The 26403-nt window shown below is 46.6% G+C and overlaps 1 protein-coding gene across 1 annotated transcript in view; it reads right to left on the bottom strand.

Annotated features, from left to right (window-relative positions):
* The window catches only part of dclk1a (doublecortin-like kinase 1a), an 85432-nt gene that overhangs the window by 7489 nt on the left and 51540 nt on the right, over nucleotides 1–26403 (bottom strand). Inside the window, exons 5-10 of the mRNA XM_038965541.1 lie at nucleotides 21190–21309; nucleotides 16914–17060; nucleotides 4186–4319; nucleotides 1213–1290; nucleotides 672–768; nucleotides 509–589 (exon numbers count right to left, since the gene is read on the bottom strand). Coding sequence (XP_038821469.1) covers nucleotides 509–589; nucleotides 672–768; nucleotides 1213–1290; nucleotides 4186–4319; nucleotides 16914–17060; nucleotides 21190–21309 — 657 coding nt within the window. The remainder of the gene's footprint in view (nucleotides 1–508; nucleotides 590–671; nucleotides 769–1212; nucleotides 1291–4185; nucleotides 4320–16913; nucleotides 17061–21189; nucleotides 21310–26403) is intronic.

Here is a 26403-nt window from a genome sequence, read left to right as displayed (position 1 = left end):
TATAGGAGGAGAGGAGAGGAGAACTAATCACACTGACCCAGGGTTATAGGAGGAGAGGAGAATTACTCACACTGACCAAGGGTTATAGGAGGAGAGGAGAGGAGAACTAATCACACTGACCCAGGGTTATAGGAGGAGAGGAGAATTACTCACACTGACCCAGGGTTATAGGAGGAGAGGAGAGGAGAATTACTCACATTGACCCAGGGTTATAGGAGGAGAGGAGAATTACTCACATTGACCCATGGGTTATAGGAGGAGAGGAGAATTACTCACATTGACCCATGGGTTATAGGAGGAGAGGAGAGGAGAGGAGATCTAATCACACTGACCCAGGGTTATAGGAGGAGAGGAGAGGAGAGGTGAACTAATCACACTGACCCAGGGTTATAGGAGGAGAGGAGAGGAGAACTACTCACATTGACCCAGGGTTATAGGAGGAGAGGAGAGGAGATCTAATCACACTGACCCATGGGTTATAGGAGGAGAGGAGAGGAGAACTACTCACATTGACCCATGGGTGCTCCAGAACCTGTTCTGCTGTGTATCTCTGATCCAGCTCGACCTCCAGCATGGACCTGATCAGCTCCTACACACAACACAACATAGAAGGGTTACACTCTCAATATATCTACTGCGTGTGTGTGTGTGTATGTGTGTGCGTGTGTTACCTTGGCAGTCTCTGACACATTGTCCCAGTAGGGGAGAGGGAACTCCAGCTGTCCCATCAGGATCTGGTCAAATAACACTTCCTGGTCATCACTGCTCCTATACATACATACATACACAAACACACACACACACACACACACACACACACACACACACACACACACACACACACACACACACACACACACACACACACACACACACACACACACACACACAAATATATTTAAAGCTAAACCGTTATGTGGACTAGGTTCTCTATGCATGCTGTGGTCATGATTCTAATCTTATTTTAGGACACACAAAAAGTGTGTTATATTTGAAGGTTTCTCAAGTTTAAAGATGTCTGGCCTCAGAGATTCAGTAATACTCCTTCCAACCACAAGAGGGGGGTATGGCACTAATAACACTCCCAACATGGATTCATCAACATGTAAAACACCTTGCTTAGCTTTATGTCATCTTAGATCAGAGCTGAATTGCGTATTAATTAAACAAGAACGTGTACGTTTGTTCAGTTGGGGTGTCAGTGCTTCTTACCCTCGGAAGGGAGGGAAGCCACACAGCAAGATGTAGGTGATAACTCCTGCTGCCCAGATATCTACCTTAATGCCATACCTAGAACACACAGAGAGAGAGAATACACAAGTCAGAGAGAGAGAGAGAGAGAGAGAGAGAGAGAGAGAGAGAGAGAGAGAGAGAGAGAGAGAGAGAGAGAGAGAGAGAGAGAGAGAGAGAGAGAGAGAGAGAGAGAGAGAGACAGACAGACAGACAGACAGACAGACAGACAGACAGACAGACAGACAGACAGACAGACAGACAGACAGACAGACAGACAGACAGACAGACAGACAGACAGACAGACAGACAGACAGACAGACAGACAGACAGACAATGTACAGACAGACAGACAATGTACAGACAGACAGACAGACAATGTACAGACAGACAGACAGACAATGTACAGACAGACAATGTACAGACAATGTACAGACTCAGTGAGCATGGCCTTGTTATTGAGAAAGGCCGCCGTAGGCAGACCTGACTCTCAAGAGAAGACAAGAAAAGGCTATTTGCACACTGCCCACAAAAGGAGTTGGAAACTGAGCTGCACTTCCTAACCTCCTGCCAAATGTATGAACATATTAGAGACACAGATTTCCCTCAGATTACACAGACCCAGAAAGAATTAGAAAATAAACTCCCATATCTACTGGGTGAAATACCACAGTGTGCCATCACAGCAGCAAGATTTATGACCTGTTGCCACAAGAAAAGGGCAACCAGTGAAGAACAAACACAACTGTAAATACAACCCATATTTATGTTTATTTATTTTCCACTCTGTACTTTAACTATTTACACATTATTACAACACTGTACAGTGGCGTGCGAAAGTATTCACCCCCCTTGGCATTTCCCTATTTTGTTGCCTTACAACCTGGAATTAAAATATAACTTATTTGGGAGGGGGGAGGGGGGGGGAGTTGTATCAATTGATTTGCACAACATGCCTACCACTTTGAAGATACAAAATTTTTTTTTTTGTGAAACATTAAACTTCAGCGTGCATAACTATTCACCCCCCAAAGTCAATACTTTGTAGAGCCACCTTTTGCAGAAATTACAGCTGCAAGTCTCTTGGGGGAGGGCTCTATAAGCTTGGCACATTTAGCCACTGGGATTTTTTCCCATTCTTCAAGGCAAAACTGCTCCAGCTCCTTCAAGTTGGATGGGTTCCGCTGGTGTACAGCAATCATACCACAGATTCTCAATTGGATTGAGGTCTGGGCTTTGACTAGGCCATTCCAAGACATTTAAATGTTTCCCCTTAACCACTTGAGTGTTGCTTTAGCAGTATGCTTAGGGTCATTGTCCTGCTGGAAGGTGAACCTCTGTCACAGTCTCAAATCTCAGGTTTCCTTCAAGAATTTCCCTGTATTTAGCGCCATCCATCATTCCTTCTATTCGGACCAGTTTCCCAGTCCCTGCCGATGAAAAACAGCATGATGCTGCCTCCACCATGCTTCACTGTAGGGATGGTGTTCTCGGGGTGATGAGAGGTGTTGGGTTTGCGCCAGACATAGCATTTTCCTTGATGGCCAAAAAGCTATATTTTTGTCTCATCTGACCAGAGTACCTTCCTTCATATGTTTGGGGAGTCTCCCACATGCCCTTTGGCGAACACCAAACGTGATTGCTTATTTTTTTATTTAATCAATGGCTTTTTCTGGCCATTCTTCCGTAAGGCCCAGCTGTGTAGAGTGTACGGCTTAAAGGGGTCCTATGGACAGATCCTCCAATCTCCACTGTGGAGCTTTGCAGCACCTTCAGGGTTATCTTTGGTCTCTTTGTTGCCTCTCTGATTAATGCCCTCCTTGCCTGGTCCGTGAGTTTTGGTGGGTGGCCCTCTCTTGGCAGGTTTGTTGTGGTGCCATATTCTTTCCATTTTATAGTAATGGATTTAATGGTGCTCCGTGGGATGTTCAAAGTTTCAGATATTTTTTATATAACCCAACCCTGATCAGCTTTGTCCCTGACCAGTTTGGAGAGCACCTTGGTCTTCATGGTGCCGCTTGCTTGGTGGTGCCCCTTGCTTAGTGGTGTTGCAGACTCTGGGGCCTTTTAGAACAGGTATACTGAGATCATGTGATACTTAGATTGCACACAGGTGGACTTTATTTAACTAATTATGTGACTTCTGAAGGTAATTGGTTGCACCAGATCATATTTAGGGGCTTCATTAGCAAATATACGAACGCACACTTTACATTTTTTTTTAAATGTATTTATTTTAAAACAAGTTATTATTTTCATTTAATTTCACCAATTTGGACTATTTTGTGTATGTCCATTACATGAAATACAAATAAAAATCTATTTAAATTACAGTTTGTAATGCAACAAAATAGGAAAAACGCCAAGGGGGATGAGTACTTTTGCAAGGCACTGTATATAGACATAATATTACATGTGAAATGTCTTTAATCCTTTGGAATTTCTGTGAGTGTAATGCTTACTGTACATTTTTTATTGTTTATTTCACTTTTGTTAATTATCTATTTCACTTGCTTTTGCAATGTAAACATATGTTTCCCATGCCAATAAAGCCCTGTGAATTGAATTGAGAGAAGGAGAGGGAGAGGGAGAGGGAGAGGGAGAGGGAGAGGGAGAGGGAGAGGGAGAGGGAGAACATAGGTCAGAGAGAGAGAAAGAGAGAGAGGGAGAGGGAGAACACAGGTCAGAGAGAGAGAAAGAGAGAGAGGGAGAGGGAAGGATAGAGAAAGAGAGCAGAGATTTGTAGAAAAGAGAGGAAGGAAAAACTCAAGGAAAGAGTGAAAGAGAGGGAGGATCAGGAGACATACTGTATACAAACACACACACACACACACACACACACACACACACACACACACACACACACACACACACACACACACACACACACACACACACACACACACACACACACACACACACACACACACACACACACACACATAGTGTACGTACCCTGTCTCTGCGATGATCTCTGGTGCTACATATGTGGGGGTTCCACAGACGGTGTAGAGGGGTCCATCTACTACGGTGGCCAGACCAAAGTCCCCCAACTTCAGACTCTTACTGCCATCAACATGCTCATACACCTGGAGAGGAGGGGAGAGAGGAGAGAGGGGAGGAAATGAGAGGGGAGGGAAGGAGAGAGTAGAGAAGACGACAGGAGAGGGACAAGAGAGGGTAGGGGAGAGGGGAGGGGAGAGGAGAGGAGAGGAGAGGAGAGGGGAGGAGAGAGGAGAGAGGGGAGGAGAGGAAAGGAAAGGAGAAAGGGGAGAGGGGAGAGGGGAGGAGATGAGAGGGGAGGAGATGAGAGGGGGGAAGAGGGGATGGGGAGGAGCAGGGAGGAGAGGAAAGAAAAGGCAGGGGAGAGAGGAGATGAGAGGAGAGGAGAGGAGAGGAGAGGAGAGGAGAGGAGAGGAGAGGAGAGGAGAGGAGAGGAGAGGAGAGGAGAGGAGAGGAGAGGAGAGGAGAGGAGAGGAGAGGAGAGGAAAGGGAAGGGAAGGAGAGGAAAGGAGAGGGTAGAGAAGACGACAGGAGAGGGACAAGAGAGGGTAGGGGAGAGGGGAGGGGAGAGGGGAGGGGAGAGGAGAGGAGAGGGGAGGAGAGAGGAGAGGAGAGGAAAGGAAAGGAGAAAGGGGAGAGGGGAGAGGGGAGTAGATGAGAGGGGAGGAGATGAGAGGGGAGGAGAGGGGATGGGGGAGGAGCAGGGAGGAGAGGAAAGAAAAGGCAGGGGAGAGAGGGGAGGAGAGGGGGAGGGAGAGGAGAGGAGAGGAGAGGAGAGGAGAGGAGAGGAGAGGAGAGGAGAGGAGAGGAGAGGAGAAGAGAGGAGAGGAGAGTGGTTAGAATAACTGTTAGGAAGGGGTAGAGCTTAGCTCCCTAGAAATATAGTTTATTTCTATGACAATATATTTTCATATGGCCACTAACGCATCGAATACTTACAGTGAAATGTATTTATAGAACAGCACAAATGTATGGAGCATGACTCAGTCATTTAGCTACTTATGAAAATGTCGGCATTCATTCCGACTGGTAAGATAAGTTAAATGTTAAAGGGCTACTCTGCCACTTTTAACATTTCAGTTGTTATTATTAAGTATTTAGTTATGGCCTACACAGTTTTTGTGTAATTTTATGATTTAATGTCTGTTGTACTGTTCAGTCATGTGCAAAACTGAAAATTGCTTCTCTGTGACGTTTTCAATTAGGATCTCTGAGATGACTAATAAAACAATGATGGCCATCATACTCAGCCATCTGTATAACCCGTCTGTAGTTTCTGATCATATTCAGCCATCTGTATAACCCGTCTGTAGTTTCTGATCCTATTCAGCCATCTGGATAATCCGTCTGTAGTTTCTGATCGTATTCAGCCATCTGTATAACCCGTCTGTAGTTGCTGATCATATTCAGCCATCTGTATAACCCGTCTGTAGTTTCTGATCGTATTCAGCCATCTGTATAACCCGTCTGTAGTTTCTGATCGTATTCAGCCATCTGTATAACCCGTCAGTAGTATCTGATCATATTCAGCCATCTGTATATGTCGTCTGTAGTTTCTGATCATATTCAGCCATCTGGATAACCCGTCTGTAGTTTCTGATCGTATTCAGCCATCTGTATATGCCGTCTGTAGTTTCTGATCATATTCAGCCATCTGTATAACCCGTCTGTAGTTTCTGATCGTATTCAGCCATCTGTATAACCCGTCTGTAGTTTCTGATCATATTCAGCCATCTGTATAACCCGTCTGTAGTTTCTGATCGTATTCAGCCATCTGTATATGCCGTCTGTAGTTTCTGATCATATTCAGCCATCTGTATAACCCATCTGTAGTTTCTGATCGTATTCAGCCATCTGTATAACCCGTCTGTAGTTTCTGATCCTATTCAGCCATCTGGATAATCCGTCTGTAGTTTCTGATCGTATTCAGCCATCTGTATAACCCGTCTGTAGTTTCTGATCGTATTCAGCCATCTGTATAACCCGTCTGTAGTTTCTGATCGTATTCAGCCATCTGTATAACCCGTCTGTAGTTTCTGATCGTATTCAGCCATCTGGATAACCCGTCTGTAGTTTCTGATCATATTCAGCCATCTGGATAACCCGTCTGTAGTTTCTGATCATATTCAGCCATCTGGATAACCCGTCTGTAGTTTCTGATCATATTGGATCTCCCTTCGTCTAATAACATCTGGAAATATTTTAAATAGATACTCAAAAACTCGTAGAATGACAGCTCCAGCTCTGGTGGCCGTTGCACAGTTTCCAAATAGCCCGTATTAAGCATACAGTGTTGTTGGATGGTTGCTTGGACAGTCGCTAAGGCTGTATTTGGCTAAATTTAAACTCTGCCGTTATTGTTACAAACACTATTATTCTGGATGTAGTAGTTGGAATAGCTAGCATGCTAGATAACCATTATAAGGTTAGCATTTTGTTAGCATCTAAATAAATCTGTAATGCAGATGACAATGACATGAACGGACTGTATATTCAGCATGATATTCATGCAACCAGTTAAAACCTATGTCTAAGCTGCATGGGTCCCAGGACTGAAGAACTTCACTCAACTTTATCCGACTTTTCCCCCGTTAGTTTACACTATTAACGTTTCGAATCGAATCCACATAATATTAGCCTCAAAATGAACTATGTAACACGGAGATGTTGTTTTAGGCAGAGCGCATCGGACCAGGGTTATATTGCAGTGACAGGCACAAACGGACGCAAGTACATGCGCTTGTTTTGAGATCAAAGGGAGAGAGCGGCATGGAGTCGCAGATGTGTTCATTGATTAATGTGCACTGTCCCTGTCAAATAAAAAATAAATAGTTGATGAGTTATCAGCCCAGTTACAGCTCATTTGTGGTCAGCGATGGGGGATTGATTGCTTCCTACAAGAACACAAAATGTGTACATTTCTAGACATCTTTGAAAAGCCAGTCAGGTAAAGAGCTCTATTTACAGATGAAGTCGGAAGTTTACATACAATTAGTTTGGAGTCAATAAAACTCGTTTTTCAACCACTCCACAAATGTCTTGATAATAAACTATTGTTTTGGCAAGTCGGTTAGGACATCTACTTTTTGCATGACACAAGTAATTTTTCAAACAATTGTTTACAGACAGATTATTTCACTTATAATTCACTGTATCACAATACCAGTAGGTCAGAAGTTATATACACTTAGTTAACTGTGCCTTTAAACAGCTTGGAAAATTCCAGAAAATTATGTCATGGCTTTAGAAACTTCTGATAGGCTAATTGACCTCATTTGAGTCAATTGGAGCTGTACCTGTGGATGTATTTCAAGGCCTACCTTCAAACTCAGTGCCTCTTTGCTTGACATCATGGGAAAATCAAAAGAAATCAGCCAAGACCTCAGAAAAAAAATTGTAGACCTCCACAAGTCTGGTTCATCCTTGGGAGCAATTTCCAAACGCCTGAAGGTACCACGTTCATCTGTACAAACAATAGTACGCAAGGATAAACACCATGGGACCACGCAGTCGTCATACAGCTCAGGAAGGAGACGCGTTCTGTCTCCTAGAGATAAACGTACTTTGGCGCGAAAAGTGCAAATCAATTCCAGAACAACAGCAAAGGACTTTGTGAAGATGCTGGAGGAAACAGGTACAAAAGTATATATATCGACAGTAAAACGAGTCCTATATCGACATAACCTGAAAGGCCACTCAGCAAGGAAGAAGCCACTGCTCCAAAACTGCCATAAAAAATCCAGACTACGGTTTACAACTGCACATGGGGACAAAGATCGTACTTTTTGGAGAAATGTCCTCTGGTCTGAGGAAACAAAAATAGAACTGTTTGGCCATAATGACCATTGTTATGTTTGGAGGAAAAGGGGGGAGGCTTGCAAGCCGAAGAACACCATCCCAACCGTGAAGCACGGGGGTGGCAGCATCATGTTGTGGGGGTGCCTTGCTGCAGGAGAGACTGGTGCACTTCACAAAATAGATGGCATCAAGAGGTAGGAAAATTATGTGGATATATTGAAGCAACATCTCAAGACATCAGTCAGGAAGTTAAAGCTTGGTCTCAAATGGGTCTTCCAAATGGACAATGACCCCAAGCATACTTCCAAAGTTGTGGCTAAATGGCTTAAGGACAATAAAGTTATGGTATTGGAGTGGCCCTGACCTCAATCCCATAGAAAATGTGTGGGCTGAACTGAAAAAGTGTGTGCGAGCAAGGAGGCCTACAAACCTGAGTCAGTTACACCAGCTCTGTCAGGAGGAATGGGCCAAAATTCATCCAACTTATTGTAGGAAGCTAGTGGAAGGCTACCCGAAACGTTTGACCCAAGTTAAACAAGTTAAAGGCAATGCTACCAAATACTAATTGAGTGTATGTAAACTTCTGACCCACTGAGAATGTGATGAAATAAATAAAAGCTGAAATAAATAATTGGCTTTACTATTATTCTGACATTTCACATTCTTAATATAAATTGGTGATCCTAGCTGACCTAAAACAGGGGATTTTTTACTAGGATTAAATGTCAGGGATTGTGAAAAACTGAGTTTAAATGTATTTGGCTAAGGTGTATGTAAACTTCTGACTTCAACTGTATGTCTTAAAGGGGCAGTGTTGTATTTTGAGGCAGGCTATAATAAGCTAAGTAACCAATGGGCAGAGGGTAGGATCCATTTCAGAGGGTAAGATACATTTTAGAGGGTAGGATACATTTCAGAGGGTAGGATACATTTCAGAGGGTAGGACACATTTCAGAGGGTAGGATCCATTTTTGTCTGATTCTCTGTAATAATAATAATGGTGTGTGAATAATAATGAATGTTCTGTTGTAAAGTGGTTTCTTGCATCAAACAACACAATAGAACAACATCTTCAGTCACCTCCTTGTCTAAAGGACAAGTGGATTAACAGGTTCATGTCAAGCCTGTTGCTGTAGGCTGTATCATAGAACAGCTATTTCCATGTTTAAATGTTATGGGATGCATTTTCTCCATTGTTTTTGATGGTAGGCCACTCTGGTAGAACTGCATTATGATCAAATAGCTACAGTAGCCTACTTGTACACTGTTACAACTGTAACTTAAAGCAGGTACAGTCTCAGTTTTCACAGTAAATGCGCACCGGAAGTTGCATAGAATTTTCACAACGATGAAGTTTGAACCAGTATAAACTTTTTACGTACGTACGTGTGTTTGTGTGTGTGTGTGTGTGTGTGTGTGTGTGTGTGTGTGTGTGTGTGTGTGTGTGTGTGTGTGTGTGTGTGTGTGTGTGTGTGTGTGTGTGTGTGTGTGTGTGTGTGTGAAGAAGTGTTGAGAGGACAAGTGCGTAAAAGAGAGAGGGAGATGAGAAGATACAGATGCAGGATCTTAATTTGAGCCGATTTGCTACAGCAGGAAAATACTCCTGCAGCAACGGGAAATGTGAATTATAATTAACATGTAGGGGTTGATACAAACTTTAGAAGCCTTTTTAAAATTCAAATACACTACAAGTTTGCAATTCTCTGAAAAAAATATGGATCAAATTAATATCCGACATCTGTAAAGAGAGAGACAGCGGGAGGGATGGTGGGAGAAGGACTGCATCATTGCAGAGGTGAGTCATGTCTCTCTCTCCTACTCAGAACGAGTGATGTCACTCCATCACTTCATCACTCAGAGACAAAGAGTGTGTTTATATTTATGTTTATGTATTTTCCCTTTTTGTACTTTAACTATTTGCACATTGTTACAACACTGTATATAGACGTAATATGACATTTGAAATGTCTTCATTCCTTTGGAACTGTATTGTTCACTGTTTATTTGTATTGTTTATTTCACTTTTGTTTATTGTCTATTTCACTTGCTTTGGCAATGTAAACATATGTTTCCCATGCCAATAAAGTCCCTTAAATTGAGATTGAATGGATTGTGTGCCATATTTGATGAGTATATCTTTTAACAGTGATGCATCAAACCCTTTCAGTGATGAGACTACTGACAATGCGATTACGGATCCCACAACACACTCTCTCTCTCTCTCTCTCTCTCTCTCTCTCTCTCTCTCTCTCTCTCTCTCTCTCTCTTTCTCTCTCTCTCTCTCTCAATTCAATTCAATTCAAGGGGCTTTATTGGCATGGGAAACATGTGTTAACATTGCCAAAGCAAGTGAGGTAGATATTATACAAAAGTGAAATAAACAATACAAATTAACAGTAAACATTACACATACAGAAGTTTCAAAACAATAAAGACATTACAAATGTTATATTATATATATACAGTGTTGTAACAATGTACAAATGGTTAAAGCACACAAGTTAAAATAAATAAGCATAAATATGGGTTGTATTTACAATGGTGTTTGTTCTTCACTGGTTGCCCTTTTCTTGTGGCAACAGGTCACAAATCTTGCTGCTGTGATGGCACACTGTGGAATTTCTCCCAGTAGATATGGGAGTTTATCAAAATTGGATTTGTTTTCAAATTCTTTGTGGATCTGTGTAATCTGTGGGAAATATGTCTCTCTAATATGGTCATACATTGGGCAGGAGGTTAGGAAGTGCAGCTCAGTTTCCACCTCATTTTGTGGGCAGTGAGCACATAGCCTGTCTTCTCTTGAGAGCCATGTCTGCCTACGGCGGCCTTTCTCAATAGCAAGGCTATGCTCACTGAGTCTGTACATAGTCAAAGCTTTCCTTAAGTTTGGGTCAGTCACAGTGGTCAGGTATTCTGCCACTGTGTACTCTCTGTTTAGGGCCAAATAGCATTCTAGTTTGCTCTGTTTTTTTGTTAATTCTTTCCAATGTGTCAAGTAATTATCTTTTTGTTTTCTCATGATTTGGTTGGGTCTAATTGTGCTGTTGTCCTGGGGCTCTGTGGGGTGTGTTTGTGTTTGTGAACAGAGCCCTAGGACCAGCTTGCTTAGGGGACTCTTCTCCAGGTTCATCTCTCTGTAGGTGATGGCTTTGTTATGGAAGGTTTGGGAATCGCTTCCTTTTAGGTGGTTGTAGAATTTAACGGCTCTTTTCTGGATTTTGATAATTAGTGGGTATCGGCCTAATTCTGCTCTGCATGCATTATTTGGTGTTCTACGTTGTACACGGAGGATATTTTTGCAGAATTCTGCATGCAGAGTCTCAATTTGGTGTTTGTCCCATTTTGTGAAATCTTGGTTGGTGAGCGGACCCCAGACCTCACAACCATAAAGGGCAATGGGCTCTATGACTGATTCAAGTATTTTTAGCCAGATCCTAATTGGTATGTTGAAATTTATGTTCCTTTTGATGGCATAGAATGCCCTTCTTGCCTTGTCTCTCAGATCGTTCACAGCTTTGTGGAAGTTACCTGTGGCGCTGATGTTTAGGCCGAGGTATGTATAGTTTTTTGTGTGCTCTAGGGCAACAGTGTCTAGATGGAATTTGTGGTCCTGGCGACTGGACCTTTTTTGGAACACCATTATTTTGGTCTTACTGAGATTTACTGTCAGGGCCCAGGTCTGACAGAATCTGTGCAGAAGATCTAGGTGCTGCTGTAGGCCCTCCTTGGTTGGTGACAGAAGCACCAGATCATCAGCAAACAGTAGACATTTGACTTCAGAGTCTAGTAGGGTGAGGCCGGGTGCTGCAGACTGTTCTAGTGCCCGCGCCAATTCGTTGATATATATGTTGAAGAGGGTGGGGCTTAAGCTGCATCCCTGTCTCACCCCACGACCCTGTGTGAAGAAATGTGTGTGTTTTTTGCCAATTTTAACCGCACACTTGTTGTTTGTGTACATGGATTTTATAATGTCGTATGTTTTACCCCCAACACCACTTTCCATCAATTTGTATAGCAGACCCTCATGCCAAATTGAGTCGAAGGCTTTTTTGAAATCAACAAAGCATGAGAAGACTTTGCCTTTGTTTTGGTTTGTTTGGTTGTCAATTAGGGTGTGTAGGGTGAATACATGGTCTGTTGTACGGTAATTTGGTAAAAAGCCAATTTGACATTTGCTCAGTACATTGTTTTCATTGAGGAAATGTACGAGTCTGCTGTTAATGATAATGCAGAGTATTTTCCCAAGGTTACTGTTGACGCATATTCCACGGTAGTTATTGGGGTCAAATTTGTCTCCACTTTTGTGGATTGGGGTGATCAGTCCTTGGTTCCAAATATTGGGGAAGATGCCAGAGCTAAGGACGATGTTAAAGAGTTTTAGTATAGCCAATTGGAATTTGTTGTCTGTATATTTGATCATTTCATTAAGGATACCATCAACACCACAGGCCTTTTTGGGTTGGAGGGTTTTTATTTTGTCCTGTAACTCGTTCAAGGTAATTGGAGAATCCAGTGGGTTCTGGTAGTCTTTAATAGTTGATTCTAGGATTTGTATTTGATCATGTATATGTTTTTGCTCTTTATTCTTTGTTATAGAGCCAAAAAGATTGGAGAAGTGGTTTACCCATACATCTCCATTTTGGATAGATAATTCTTCGTGTTGTTGTTTGTTTAGTGTTTTCCAATTTTCCCAGAAGTGGTTAGAGTCTATGGATTCTTCAATTACATTGAGCTGATTTCTGACGTGCTGTTCCTTCTTTTTCCGTAGTGTATTTCTGTATTGTTTTAGTGATTCACCATAGTGAAGGCGTAGACTCAGGTTTTCCGGGTCTCTATGTTTTTGGTTGGACAGGTTTCTCAATTTATTTCTTAGATTTTTGCATTCTTCATCAAACCATTTGTCATTGTTGTTCATTTTCTTTGGTTTTCTATTTGAGATTTTTAGATTTGACAGGGAAGCTGAGAGGTCAAATATACTGTTAAGATTTTCTACTGCCAAGTTTACACCTTCACTATTGCAGTGGAACGTTTTACCCAGGAAGTTGTCTAAAAGGGATTGAATTTGCTGTTGTCTAATTGTGTTTTGGTAGGTTTCCAAACTGCATTCCTTCCATCTATAGCATTTCTTAATGTTACTCAGTTCCTTTGGCTTTGATGCCTCATGATTGAGTATTGCTCTGTTCAAGTAGACTGTGATTTTGCTGTGGTCTGATAGGGGTGTCAGTGGGCTGACTGTGAACGCTCTGAGAGACTCTGGGTTGAGGTCAGTGATAAAGTAGTCTACAGTGCTACTGCCAAGAGATGAGCTATAGGTGAACCTACCATAGGAGTCCCCTCGAAGCCTACCATTGACTATGTACATACCCAGCGTGCGACAGAGCTGCAGGAGTTGTGACCCGTTTTTGTTGGTTATGTTGTCATAGTTGTGCCTAGGGGGGCATATGGGGGAGGGAATGCTGTCACCTGCAGGCAGGTGTTTGTCCCCCTGTGTGCTGAGGGTGTCAGGTTCTTGTCCAGTTCTGGCATTTAGGTCGCCACAGACTAATACATGTCCCTGGGCCTGGAAATGATTGATTTCCTCCTTCAGGATGGAGAAGCTGTCTTCATTAAAGTATGGGGATTCTAGTGGGGGGATATAGGTAGCACACAGGAGGACATTTTTCTCTGTTAAGATAATTTCCTTTTGAATTTCTAGCCAAATGTAAAATGTTCCTGTTTTGATTAATTTAATGGAGTGAGTTAGGTCTGCTCTATACCAAATTAGCATTCCCCCTGAGTCCCTTCCCTGTTTCACACCTGGTAGTTTGGTGGATGGGACTACCAGCTCTCTGTAACCTAGAGGGCAACCAGTGGGTCCGTCTCCTCTGTACCAGGTTTCTTGCAGGATGACAATGTCTGCATTACCGATTTCTTTGGTGAAGTCCGGGTTCCTGCTCTTTAGGCCAAAGGCAGATGACCTCAGGCCTTGGATATTCCAGGATGATATAGTGAAGGCTTTTTGTTCCATAAAGTGTCCAATGTTGTTGGTCGTGGTTTGGCCTCAGGCCAGTAAGTGTGAGCAGAGCCTGCTGAGCATCTGGTACATGCCGTTGGCTTGGGCGAGTGTAAGAGTGGGGGTTGGGCCTGTTTGCCCGCTCACTACCTGGGCGTATGTGTGACTTCCATGTTGATGCCCTCTCTGCGGGGGTGGGGTGCATGGGGTGGGCAGGAGTGGCATAGGTCTGATCTGAGGGGGCCTAAATTGGGTGTGGGCATGGTTGATGTGGGGGGGTGTTGATTGGTTGGGGTGGGGGTGTGTCTGGGGGTGCTGTGGTCTGGATGTAGGTCCTCTTGGCGTGGGTCCTCTATGTGTAGGTCCAGGGTGGGGTGCTGAAGGTCTTGGAGGGTGTCTCGCTGGTCTGGGTGGGGTGTCTATTGATCTGTTGCTCCTGTGTGAAGTGTTGGGGCTGCGTTTGAGAGCGATGTCCTTTAGAGTCCGGGCAAAGGTGGGCACTGCTGCCTTGTAGAGGTGGACCTGGTCATAGAGGCTGTTCAAGTCCAGGGTGGAGTGGTGGGCCAGGAAAACATTTGGTTTTGAGGCACAGTCACGGGAGATGCTTGCGTTTACCCGCTGTATTGTAGCAGGGTGGAAGTCTTTTCGTGGTAGCAGGGTGGAGATAACCACTTGTGCATTGGGGAAAGTAGAAGAAGCTTTTTCAATCACTCCCTTCAGTGCTGTGGCCACCCTTTCCTGCTGTGCTCTCAGGTCGTTTGTGCCTGTGTGTATTATTATGTGGCTAGGTGAGCCTAGTTTGTCCTCAGACAGAAGGTCTAGGGCGCACTGGGTGTTTGGACACCAGAGTTTAGACACACTGTGTTTGGGAAAAAGTTTTTTTTCTTCTATAAATTTCCCATTTGAGTCCATGAGGAGAAAAATCTGTGTCTTGTGTTTGTCCTCAGTGGGTGTGGGGGGGTTGTCAGGAGGGCTATCAGGGTGGCTGACAGGGGGGGTGCTCAGGGGGGGTGAGAGCTGCTGGGCTTGGGGTTTTTCTTTTGTCTGTTCTGCTGTGATGTTGACTCTATGGTCAGGGTCTGGTGTGGACTGTTCTGCTGTGGTGTCGAGACTTTTGTCGGGTGCTGAGGTGGGCTGTTCTGCTGGCTTCTCTGTGGGGATGGCCAGCTCTCTAGTGGGTTGTTCTCTGTCGCACGCCGTCCCCCTCAACCTCTCCTCCAGCAGTCTGATCCTCTCCTCCATCCCCCTCTCCCTCTCCTCCAGCAGTCTGATCCTCTCCTCTAGTGCTCTGTTCTGCTCCTGCTCCTGCTTCTGCTCTTTCTCCAGTTGAAGTTGTCTCTTAACTGTCCAGAGTCCAGATGTGTCTCTCTCCACCTCCAGCTCTCCTGGTCTGGTTAAGGGGGTGTTGTTGTGCTGGACTGTTGTCTGGGTCTGTGCTGACTGGAGTGTAATCACCTGCTGTTCCAGCTCAACCTGCCTTACCTCCAGCTGGGTGAATTTATCCTTCATTTCAATGAGGGAGAAGTGCTCTGTACTGGGAGGTTGACTGTCTGCTGAGGGTTGCTCGTCTGTGGGGTTATATGATGAAGAGTTTTGGTCTGACCCGCTTGGGGTGGGGGTATCTTTATCAAGGGAGAGCTTCTCCTGCTGGGCTAATTCTTTGATTAGGTGAAAGTCCAGCTGAAACTGTTTGGGGTTGCCCTGTACCAATACTGTTCCAGACTTATATAGATTTATGTTAGCTGACTCAGAGTCCTCGTTGTCAAGTATCCTGAGTTTCCACCCCTCGTTAACCCCCCCTCTCTTAACAGAGGGGTAGTGTGCTAATATAGCACTGTGCCATGCCAGGGGATGGTTTGTGTGGAAGATAAGGTTGCTGATGTTCCCATTTTTGTAATAGTCAGCAAAAAGTGTCTCTTGATTTTCCATAAGGAGCTTCATTTTGTGCTCTTTTCTTGCCTTGTCATTCTTTACACTCCCAGGGTACTGTATTTTAATTACCTCTGAACAGCAGGAGGGAGCTTCTAAGGCCTCTCCATTTGGTTGGGGTAGACTATTCGACTCTCCTGCCATTGTTGGGCTAATGGTCTTTGACACCTCTCACTTGACACGTCAGTGCTAGTTGAAGCTGTATCAAGCTTGGCAATTATGTTTCATTCAATGCTTATAAAGTAATGTCATGTATTTTTCTTCTTGGCTTTTGGCAATAGAATATAGTTTCAGACTAAACATTACTCACTCAGTTCCAGGTTGGGTGGTGTTTTCAGGTTACTGTTGTTTTCCAGAGAATTTGCTGTGTAATAATCCTTGGTAGTTGTGAATATTTCAGGTGATTCCGTAATTCCGTCCAAAATCAGGTTGTAGGTTTTGAGTTTTGATTTGAATTTAGGGTTATGTTGTAGAGGGTAGCATCCTGTATGTGTTCCTGACAAAAAATCCAAGTTTAACTAACTCTAAATCTATATTTTTTAAAGAAAATGCTGAAAAATGCAGGAGCTCATCTGATCATGACCTCTCTCTCTCTCTCTCTCTCTCTCTCTCTCTCTCTCTCTCTCTCTCTCTCTCTCTCTCTCTCTCTCTCTCTCTCTCTCTTTCTCTCTCTCTTTGTCTCTCTCTCTCTCTCTCTCTCTTTGTCTCTCTCTCTCTCTCTCTCTCTCTCTCTCTCTCTCTCTCTCTCTCTCTCTCTCTCTCTCTTTCTCTCTCTCTTTGTCTCTCTCTCTCTCTCTCTCTCTTTGTCTCTCTCTCTCTCTCTCTCTCTCTCACACACACACACACACACACACACACACACACACACACACACACACACACACACACACACACACACACACACACACACACACACACACACACACACACACACACACACACACACACACACCTATCTTACCAGTAGGTTTTCTGGTTTGATGTCTCTATGTACAATGTTGAGGCTGTGGAGGTATTTGATGGCGTTGGCCAGGTTGTACAGCATCCCGCTGGCATCTCTCTCTGTGTATCTACTAGTGGACGTGATGGCATCAAACAGATCGCCCCCCTGTGGACAACACACAGAATTACATGCAACAATATTAATACAATCCCAAAATAGTAATACCCATAAAACCTAGCGGTCAAACAGGGAAATGGTTCCAATCGTTTTTCCACCATTCATTTTTCCCCCATAGGGGATTTTAGAAACACTTAAAATAAGGGCTGTGTTTTGTGTAGGGTGTGTGCCTGACGTGACGTTTTGATAACAGTGTAAATCTCTCTGCGACAAGGTGACTTTTATCAACACGTAAACAACTTGTTTGCGTGTGAGTGTGAAGCAGAGTCCTGAGCAGTGTTCAGGGTAACGCCTTACAAAAGTAACACATTACATAAACAAATCACTATTATGAGTCACGGAGTAAAGTACCGCGTTATTCTTTTTCAAATTGCGTGAAATGTATTTCTTTATTTAACTGTTATTACAGTTACTTTCAGAATCATATCTCTACCGGGCGTGTTTCCATGATCCGATCTCGACTTGTTACCTCATTTAGTTCTCGAGCGGAGAAAGGCCGTTTGGAGAAACGTCCTGACAACCGCTGTCCATAGAAATGTAAAGAGGACGAACCTCTTTAAATAAAACTAAAGTTAAAGTACACAATAATGACAAATGGCAACAGTCATAATATAGTTATTAGTATTTATTTAAGATTTTCCAGAGAGAGAAGTGAGCGATTGAGGAAGGCAGCACAGTTACAAGAGGAGACTTGACAGTTTTCTCATTTTAATGACTGTGTGTCTCTAGGCCTGTGAGTCTCAGTGTGTGTGTCAGTCTGTGTGAAACCAGGCCCTATTTTAAGCTTCTGCTTCACTTGTGTATGCATTATAGTCGAGCTGGTTTGCAAGACTATACAGTCGTGGCCAAAAGTTTTGAGAATGACACAAATATTAATTTTCAGAAAGTCTGCTGCCTCAGTTTGTATGATGGCAATCTGTATCTATAAAAGGGTTCGTAGCGTAACGGTTTGCCTACTGGGAAGAGGCTATTTTGACCATTCTGTTTCGTATTGATGAGCCACAGGGTTATTTAGGCTTTTTGTTAAAATAGCTGAATACACCTGATTCTGCCACTCAGCTGCCACTCTCTCTCTCTCTTTGTCCCTGTGTTGTGAGGATTGACAGCGGAGACAGGAAGCAGGTACAGGGAGAACATTGAATGAATAACGGACATAAAACAGGACAGGAACAGCGTCTGGACAGGGGACAAAGTAACAACAGCAATGCTGACACAGGGAACAAACAGAGGAACAGACAGATAAAGGGGAGGCAATCAAATAGTGATGGAGTTCAGGTGGGTCCAATGAGGCGCAGGCGCACGTAACGAAGAGGACAGGTGTGCGTAATGATAGGCAGTCTGCCGCACTCGAGCGATAGAGAGGGAGAGCGGGAGCAGGCGTGACATGTGTTTCCTTTTCCTCAATCTCCCTCTCTCTTTCTCTCATCCCCATACTTACCCTCTGTCCCTCTCTTTTTCTCTCCCTCTCTCTTTATGCCCTGTGTCACGTTATCTTTCTATTTTTTATCGAAGCTCTATATTGCTTTCTCTCTGTCAGTTTGTTACCTTTCTCCTCTCCTCTTCCTCCCTTTATCAATGTGACTCTCTTTTGCTCTCTTTTTCTCTCTCTCTCTCTCTCTACTCCTCTCCTCTTCTTCTCTCTCTCTCTCACTCCCTCCATCCATCTCTATTCCTCATTATCCCTTTCTGTGTGTGCAGGTCTTGCTCCAGGCATAAGAGGTCGCTTAGGGCACTTGACCTCTAGGGCCCTCGACCAAAAAATAGATATATATACAGAGCCTTCAGAAAGTATTCAAACCCCTCGACTTAATCCACATTTTGTTGTGTTACAGCCTGAATTCAAATGGCTAAAATATATATTTTTTAAATTACCCATCTACAGGCAACACTTAATAATGACAAAGTAAAAAAAAATGTTTTTTAAATGTTAGCAAATTTATTGAAAATTAAATAAAGAAATATCTAATTTACTTAATAAGTATTCACACCTATGAGTCAATACATGTTAGAATCAACTTTGGCAGCAATGTGAGTCTTTCTGGGTAAGTCTCTAAGAACTTTCCACACCTGGATTTCTAGGGAGTTTTTCCTAGCCACCGTGCTTCTACACCTGCATTGCTTGCTGTTTGGGGTTTTAGGCTGGGTTTCTGTACAGCACTTCGAGATATTAGCTGATGTACGAAGGGCTATATAAAATAAAAAAATAAACTTGATTAGACAATATTTGCACATTTATTTATTTTCATTCTTCAAGCTCATTCAAGCTCATGTTGATCATTGCTAGACAGCCATTTTCAAGTCTTGCCATAGATTTTCTAACTGATTTAAGTCTAAACTGTAACTAGGCCACTCAGGAACATTCAATGTCATCTTGGTAAGCAACTACAGTGTAGATTTGGTCTTGTGTTTTAGGTTATTGTCCTGCTGAAAGGTGAATTCGTCTCCCAGTGTCTTGTGGAAAGCAGACTGAACCAGGTTTTCATCTAGGATTTTACCTGTGCTTATCTCATTACGTTTATTTTTATCCTACAAAACTCCCCAGTCCTTAACGATTACAAGCATACCCATAACATGATGCAGCCACCACCATGGTTGAAAATATGAAGGGTGGTACTTGGTATTCAGGGCAAAGTTCATTTCTTTGCCATAATTTCTGCAGTTTCACTTTAATACCTTGTTAATACCTTGTTAATGCATGTTTTGAAATATTATTATTCTGTACAGGCTTCCTTCATTTCACTCTGTTCATTTAGGTTAGTATTGTAGAGAAACTACAATGACGTTGATCCATCCTCTGTCACGACTCCTACCGAAAGGTGGCTCCCCTTCCTGTTCGGGTGGCGCTCGGCGGTCGTCGTCACCGGCCTACTAGCTGCCACTGATCTTTTCCTCCCCCTCCTTGTCTGTTTATTAATTACACCTGTTTGTAATTAGGTTTATTAGTTGGGCTTTATTACCCAGCAGGCCCTGCTGGGTGTGCGGGATTGTTTGATGTGTCGTACACGTTGTAAGTCACGGTTGTTCGTGTAAGTTGGTTGTTTTCGGAACTGTTTAGTTCCCCTGTGTTTTGGGGCATTTGTTTTAAGTGGCGTCATTTTCACCTATGTGGAATGTAAAAGCATAAAATTGTCAGCATTTTTTTTTTTATTATTTAAATTAGTACTCTACTCTGAACTCTCTGTCTCCTGCGTCTGACTTCTTCCTCCACTACACCCTGGGCATTACATCCTCAGTTTTCTCCTGTCACAGCCATTAAACTCTGTAACTGTTTTATAGTCCCCATTGCCCTCTTTCCTCTCTGGCAACTGAGTTAGGAAGGACACCTGTATCTTTGTAGTGACTGGGTGTATTGATACACCATCCAAAGTGTAATTAATAACTTCACCATGCTCAAAGGGATATTCAACTCAGTCGGGTTCTCAACTTATCGTTGAGAGTTAGAATAGTGGAATACACAAGGTGCGATGTTGAAATGTGTTTGTGCATCAGCAGTCTTTCTCTTGTTTTGTCAGTCCAGGGGCCTTGACCTGCAGGAGAACCCCCTTAATAGTGTCATTCATTCTCACTCAGATATCAAACTAACATGACTTGAGTCATGGCAAAATGTGGAGAATTGCAGGAAATTTGCTTTAAAAAAGCAAAAATGTTTCTCTGCCCCATGGCAAAATGTGGAGAATTGCAGGAAATTTGCTTTAAAAAAGCAAAAATATTTCTCTGCCCCATGGCAAAATGTGGAGAATTGCAGGAAATGTGTTATAAAATTGCACAATTTTCTCACCGCCCCATGGCAAAAAGTTTAGAACTGCAAAAAACGTTCTTTAAAACGGCAACATTTTCTCTTCGTCATATGGCAAAATGTGTAGAATTTACTTTAAAACGTACATTTTTCTCTCTGCCATTAAGAGGGTGGCCACAATTATTTTTTAGACTGCTTGGTGGTGGGGCCCCCCAACCAAATATTGCTTAGGGCCCCAAAAAGACTAGAGCCGTCCCTGCACTAGTGGAAGTACACCAGTAAATCTGTTTTGCTTTGTTCTTTTATTCTTTGTGTTTATTGTACTTGGGTTCCTTGAATGGCATCTGAAATTCAACACACACACACCCTAGCATTGCCTACCTTGACCAGCTCCATAACCAGGTAGAGCTCACTGTAGGTGTCCATCTCCTCGATCAGCAGGACAATGTTGGGGTGTTTCACCCTCCTCAGGATGGCTACCTCATTCTGGATCATATGCTCCTGATGGGGGGAGGAGGAGGATAAGGAGGAGGAGCAGGAGAATGAGAAAGGAAGAGCATGAGGAAGAGGAGGAGCAGGAGGAGGAGGAGAGGGGAAGAAGAGCAGGAGGATGAGCAGGAGGAGGAGGGGGGGAGCAGGAGGAAGAGGAGGAGGCCACCCCCTCACTTCCCTGCCCCCCCCCCCCCTCACCTTGCCCCCTGTTAACAGGGGGAGAGATGAGGGGGGAAGGGGTTAACAGGGGACAAGGTGAGGGGGGAAGGGGTTAACAGGGGGCGAGATGAGGGGGGAAGGGGTTAACAGGGGACAAGATGAGGGGGGAAGGGGTTAACAGGGGACAAGATGAGGGGGGAAGGGGTTAACAGGGGGAAAGATGAGGGGGGAAGGGGGAGGGGTTAACCCCTTCCCCCCTCATCTTGCCCCCTGTTAACCCCTTCCCCCCTCATCTTGTCCCCTGTTAACCCCTTCCCCCCTCACCTTGTCCCCTGTTAACCCCTCCCCCTTCCCCCCTCATCTTTCCCCCTGTTAACCCCTTCCCCCCTCATCTCTCCCCCTGTTAACCCCTTCCCCCCTCACCTTGTCCCCTGTTAACCCCTTCCCCCCTCACCTTGTCCCCTGTTAACCCCTTCCCCCCTCATCTTGTCGCCTGTTAACCCCTTCCCCCCTCATCTCGCCCCCTGTTAACCCCTTCCCGCCTCATCTCTCCCCCTGTTAACCCCTTCCCCCCTCACCTTGTCCCCTGTTAACCCCTTCCCCCCTCATCTTGTCCCCTGTTAACCCCTTCCCCCCTCATCTTGTCCCCTGTTAACCCCTTCCCCCCTCACCTTGTCCCCTGTTAACCCCTTCCCCCCTCATCTTGTCCCCTGTTAACCCCTTCCCCCCTCACCTTGTCCCCTGTTAACCCCTTCCCCCCTCATCTTGTCCCCTGTTAACCCCTTCCCCCCTCATCTCTCCCCCTGTTAACCCCTTCCCCCCTCATCTTGTCCCCTGTTAACTCCTTCCCCCCTCACCTTGTCCCCTGTTAACCCCTTCCCCCCTCACCTTGTCCCCTGTTAACCCCTTCCCCCCTCATCTCGCCCCCTGTTAACCCCTTCCCCCCTCATCTCTCCCCCTGTTAACCCCTTCCCCCCTCACCTTGTCCCCTGTTAACCCCTTCCCCCCTCATCTCGCCCCCTGTTAACCCCTTCCCCCCTCATCTCTCCCCCTGTTAACCCCTTCCCCCCTCACCTTGTCCCCTGTTAACCCCTTCCCCCCTCATCTTGTCCCCTGTTAACCCCTTCCCCCCTCATCTCTCCCCCTGTTAACCCCTTCCCCCCTCATCTTGTCCCCTGTTAACCCCTTCCCCCCTCACCTTGTCCCCTGTTAACCCCTTCCCCCCTCATCTCTCCCCCTGTTAACCCCTTCCCCCCTCATCTCGCCCCCTGTTAACCCCTTCCCCCCTCATCTCGCCCCCTGTTAACCCCTTCCCCCTCACCTTGTCCCCTGTTAACCCCTCCCCCCTCATCTTGTCCCCTGTTAACCCCTTCCCCCCTCATCTTGGCCCCTGTTAACCCCTTCCCCTCTCATCTTGTCCCCTGTTAACCCCTTCCCCCCTCATCTCGCCCCCTGTTAACCCCTTCCCCCCTCATCTTGTCCCCTGTTAACCCCTTCCCCCCTCACCTTGCCCCCTGTTAACCCCTTCCCCCCTCATCTCGCCCCCTGTTAACCCCTTCCCCCCTCATCTTGTCCCCTGTTAACCCCTTCCCCCCTCACCTTGCCCCCTGTTAACCCCTTCCCCCCTCATCTCTCCCCCTGTTAACCCCTTCCCCCCTCATCTTGTCCCCTGTTAACCCCTTCCCCCCTCATCTTGTCCCCTGTTAACCCCTTCCCCCCTCATCTCGCCCCCTGTTAACCCCTTCCCCCCTCATCTTGTCCCCTGTTAACCCCTTCCCCCCTCACCTTGCCCCCTGTTAACCCCTTCCCCCCTCATCTTGCCCCCTGTTAACCCCTTCCCCCCTCATCTTGTCCCCTGTTAACCCCTTCCCCCCTCATCTTGTCCCCTGTTAACCCCTTCCCCCCTCATCTCGTCCCCTGTTAACCCCTTCCCCCCTCATCTCGCCCCCTGTTAACCCCTTCCCCCCTCATCTTGTCCCCTGTTAACCCCTTCCCCCCTCACCTTGCCCCCTGTTAACCCCTTCCCCCCTCATCTCGCCCCCTGTTAACCCCTTCCCCCCTCATCTTGCCCCCTGTTAACCCCTTCCCCCCTCATCTTGCCCCCTGTTAACCCCTTCCCCCCTCATCTCGCCCCCTGTTAACCCCTTCCCCCCTCATCTTGACCCCTGTTAACCCCTTCCCCCCTCATCTTGCCCCCTGTTAACCCCTTCCCCCCTCATCTTGCCCCCTGTTAACCCCTTCCCCCCTCATCTTGCCCCCTGTTAACCCCTTCCCCCCTCATCTTGCCCCCTGTTAACCCCTTCCCCCCTCATCTTGCCCCCTGTTAACCCCTTCCCCCCTCATCTTGTCCCCTGTTAACCCCTTCCCCCCTCACCTTTTCCCCTGTTAACCCCTTCCCCCCTCATCTTGCCCCCTGTTAACCCCTTCCCCCCTCATCTTGCCCCCTGTTAACCCCTTCCCCCCTCATCTTGCCCCCTGTTAACCCCTTCCCCCCTCATCTTGTCCCCTGTTAACCCCTTCCCCCCTCATCTTGCCCCCTGTTAACCCCTTCCCCCCTCATCTTGCCCCCTGTTAACCCCTTCCCCCCTCATCTTGCCCCCTGTTAACCCCTTCCCCCCTCATCTTGCCCCCTGTTAACCCCTTCCCCCCTCACCTTGTCCCCTGTTAACCCCTTCCCCCCTCACCTTGTCCCCTGTTAACCCCTTCCCCCTCACCTTGCCCCCTGTTAACCCCTTCCCCCCTCATCTCTCCCCCTGTTAACCCCTTCCCCCCCCATCTTGTCCCCTGTTAACCCCTTCCCCCCTCATCTCTCCCCCTGTTAACCCCTTCCCCCCTCACCTTGTCCCCTTCCCCCCTCATCTTGTCCCCTGTTAACCCCTTCCCCCCTCATCTCTCCCCCTGTTAACCCCTTCCCCCCTCATCTCGCCCCCTGTTAACTCCTTCCCCCCTCATCTTGTCCCCTGTTAACCCCTTCCCCCCTCATCTCTCCCCCTGTTAACCCCTTCCCCCCTCATCTTGTCCCCTGTTAACCCCTTCCCCCCTCATCTTGTCCCCTGTTAACCCCTTCCCCCCTCATCTCGCCCCCTGTTAACCCCTTCCCCCCTCATCTTGTCCCCTGTTAACCCCTTCCCCCCTCACCTTGCCCCCTGTTAACCCCTTCCCCCTCATCTCGCCCCCTGTTAACCCCTTCCCCCCTCATCTTGTCCCCTGTTAACCCCTTCCCCCCTCACCTTGCCCCCTGTTAACCCCTTCCCCCCTCATCTCTCCCCCTGTTAACCCCTTCCCCCCTCATCTTGTCCCCTGTTAACCCCTTCCCCCCTCATCTTGTCCCCTGTTAACCCCTTCCCCCCTCATCTCGCCCCCTGTTAACCCCTTCCCCCCTCATCTTGTCCCCTGTTAACCCCTTCCCCCCTCACCTTGCCCCCTGTTAACCCCTTCCCACCTCATCTTGCCCCCTGTTAACCCCTTCCCCCCTCATCTTGTCCCCTGTTAACCCCTTCCCCCCTCATCTTGTCCCCTGTTAACCCCTTCCCCCCTCATCTCGCCCCCTGTTAACCCCTTCCCCCCTCATCTTGTCCCCTGTTAACCCCTTCCCCCCTCACCTTGCCCCCTGTTAACCCCTTCCCCCCTCATCTCGCCCCCTGTTAACCCCTTCCCCCCTCATCTTGCCCCCTGTTAACCCCTTCCCCCTCATCTTGCCCCCTGTTAACCCCTTCCCCCATCATCTCGCCCCCTGTTAACCCCTTCCCCCCTCATCTTGCCCCCTGTTAACCCCTTCCCCCCTCATCTTGCCCCCTGTTAACCCCTTCCCCCCTCATCTTGCCCCCTGTTAACCCCTTCCCCCCTCATCTTGCCCCCTGTTAACCCCTTCCCCCTCATCTTGTCCCCTGTTAACCCCTTCCCCCTCATCTTGCCCCCTGTTAACCCCTTCCCCCCTCATCTTGCCCCCTGTTAACCCCTTCCCCCCTCATCTTGTCCCCTGTTAACCCCTTCCCCCCTCACCTTTTCCCCTGTTAACCCCTTCCCCCCTCATCTTGTCCACTGTTAACCCCTTCCCCCCTCATCTTGCCCCCTGTTAACCCCTTCCCCCCTCATCTTGCCCCCTGTTAACCACTTCCCCCCTCATCTTGCCCCCTGTTAACCCCTTCCCCCCTCACCTTTTCCCCTGTTAACCCCTTCCCCCCTCACCTTGTCCCCTGTTAACCCCTTCCCCCCTCATCTTGCCCCCTGTTAACCCCTTCCCCCCTCATCTTGCCCCCTGTTAACCCCTTCCCCCCTCATCTTGCCCCCTGTTAACCCCTTCCCCCCTCACCTTGTCCCCTGTTAACCCCTTCCCCCCTCACCTTGTCCCCTGTTAACCCCTTCCCCCCTCACCTTGCCCCTGTTAACCCCTTCCCCCCTCATCTTGCCCCCTGTTAACCCCTTCCCCCCTCACCTTGCCCCCTGTTAACCCCTTCCCCCCTCATCTCTCCCCCTGTTAACCACTTCCCCCCTCATCTTGTCCCCTGTTAACCCCTTCCCCCCTCATCTTGTCCCCTGTTAACCCCTTTCCCCCTCATCTCGCCCCCTGTTAACCCCTTCCCCCCTCATCTTGTCCCCTGTTAACCCCTTCCCCCCTCACCTTGCCCCCTGTTAACCCCTTCCCCCCTCATCTCGCCCCCTGTTAACCCCTTCCCCCCTCATCTTGTCCCCTGTTAACCCCTTCCCCCCTCACCTTGCCCCCTGTTAACCCCTTCCCCCCTCATCTCTACCCCTGTTAACCCCTTCCCCCCTCATCTTGTCCCCTGTTAACCCCTTCCCCCCTCATCTCGCCCCCTGTTAACCCCTTCCCCCCTCATCTTGTCCCCTGTTAACCCCTTCCCCCCTCACCTTGCCCCCTGTTAACCCCTTCCCCCCTCATCTTGCCCCCTGTTAACCCCTTCCCCCCTCATCTTGTCCCCTGTT

This window comes from Salvelinus namaycush, chromosome 26 (assembly GCF_016432855.1).
Source record: "Salvelinus namaycush isolate Seneca chromosome 26, SaNama_1.0, whole genome shotgun sequence".
Lineage (NCBI taxonomy): Eukaryota > Metazoa > Chordata > Actinopteri > Salmoniformes > Salmonidae > Salvelinus > Salvelinus namaycush.
Note: the sequence above shows the minus strand (reverse complement) of the source record. Positions and strands in the feature narration are given on the sequence as shown.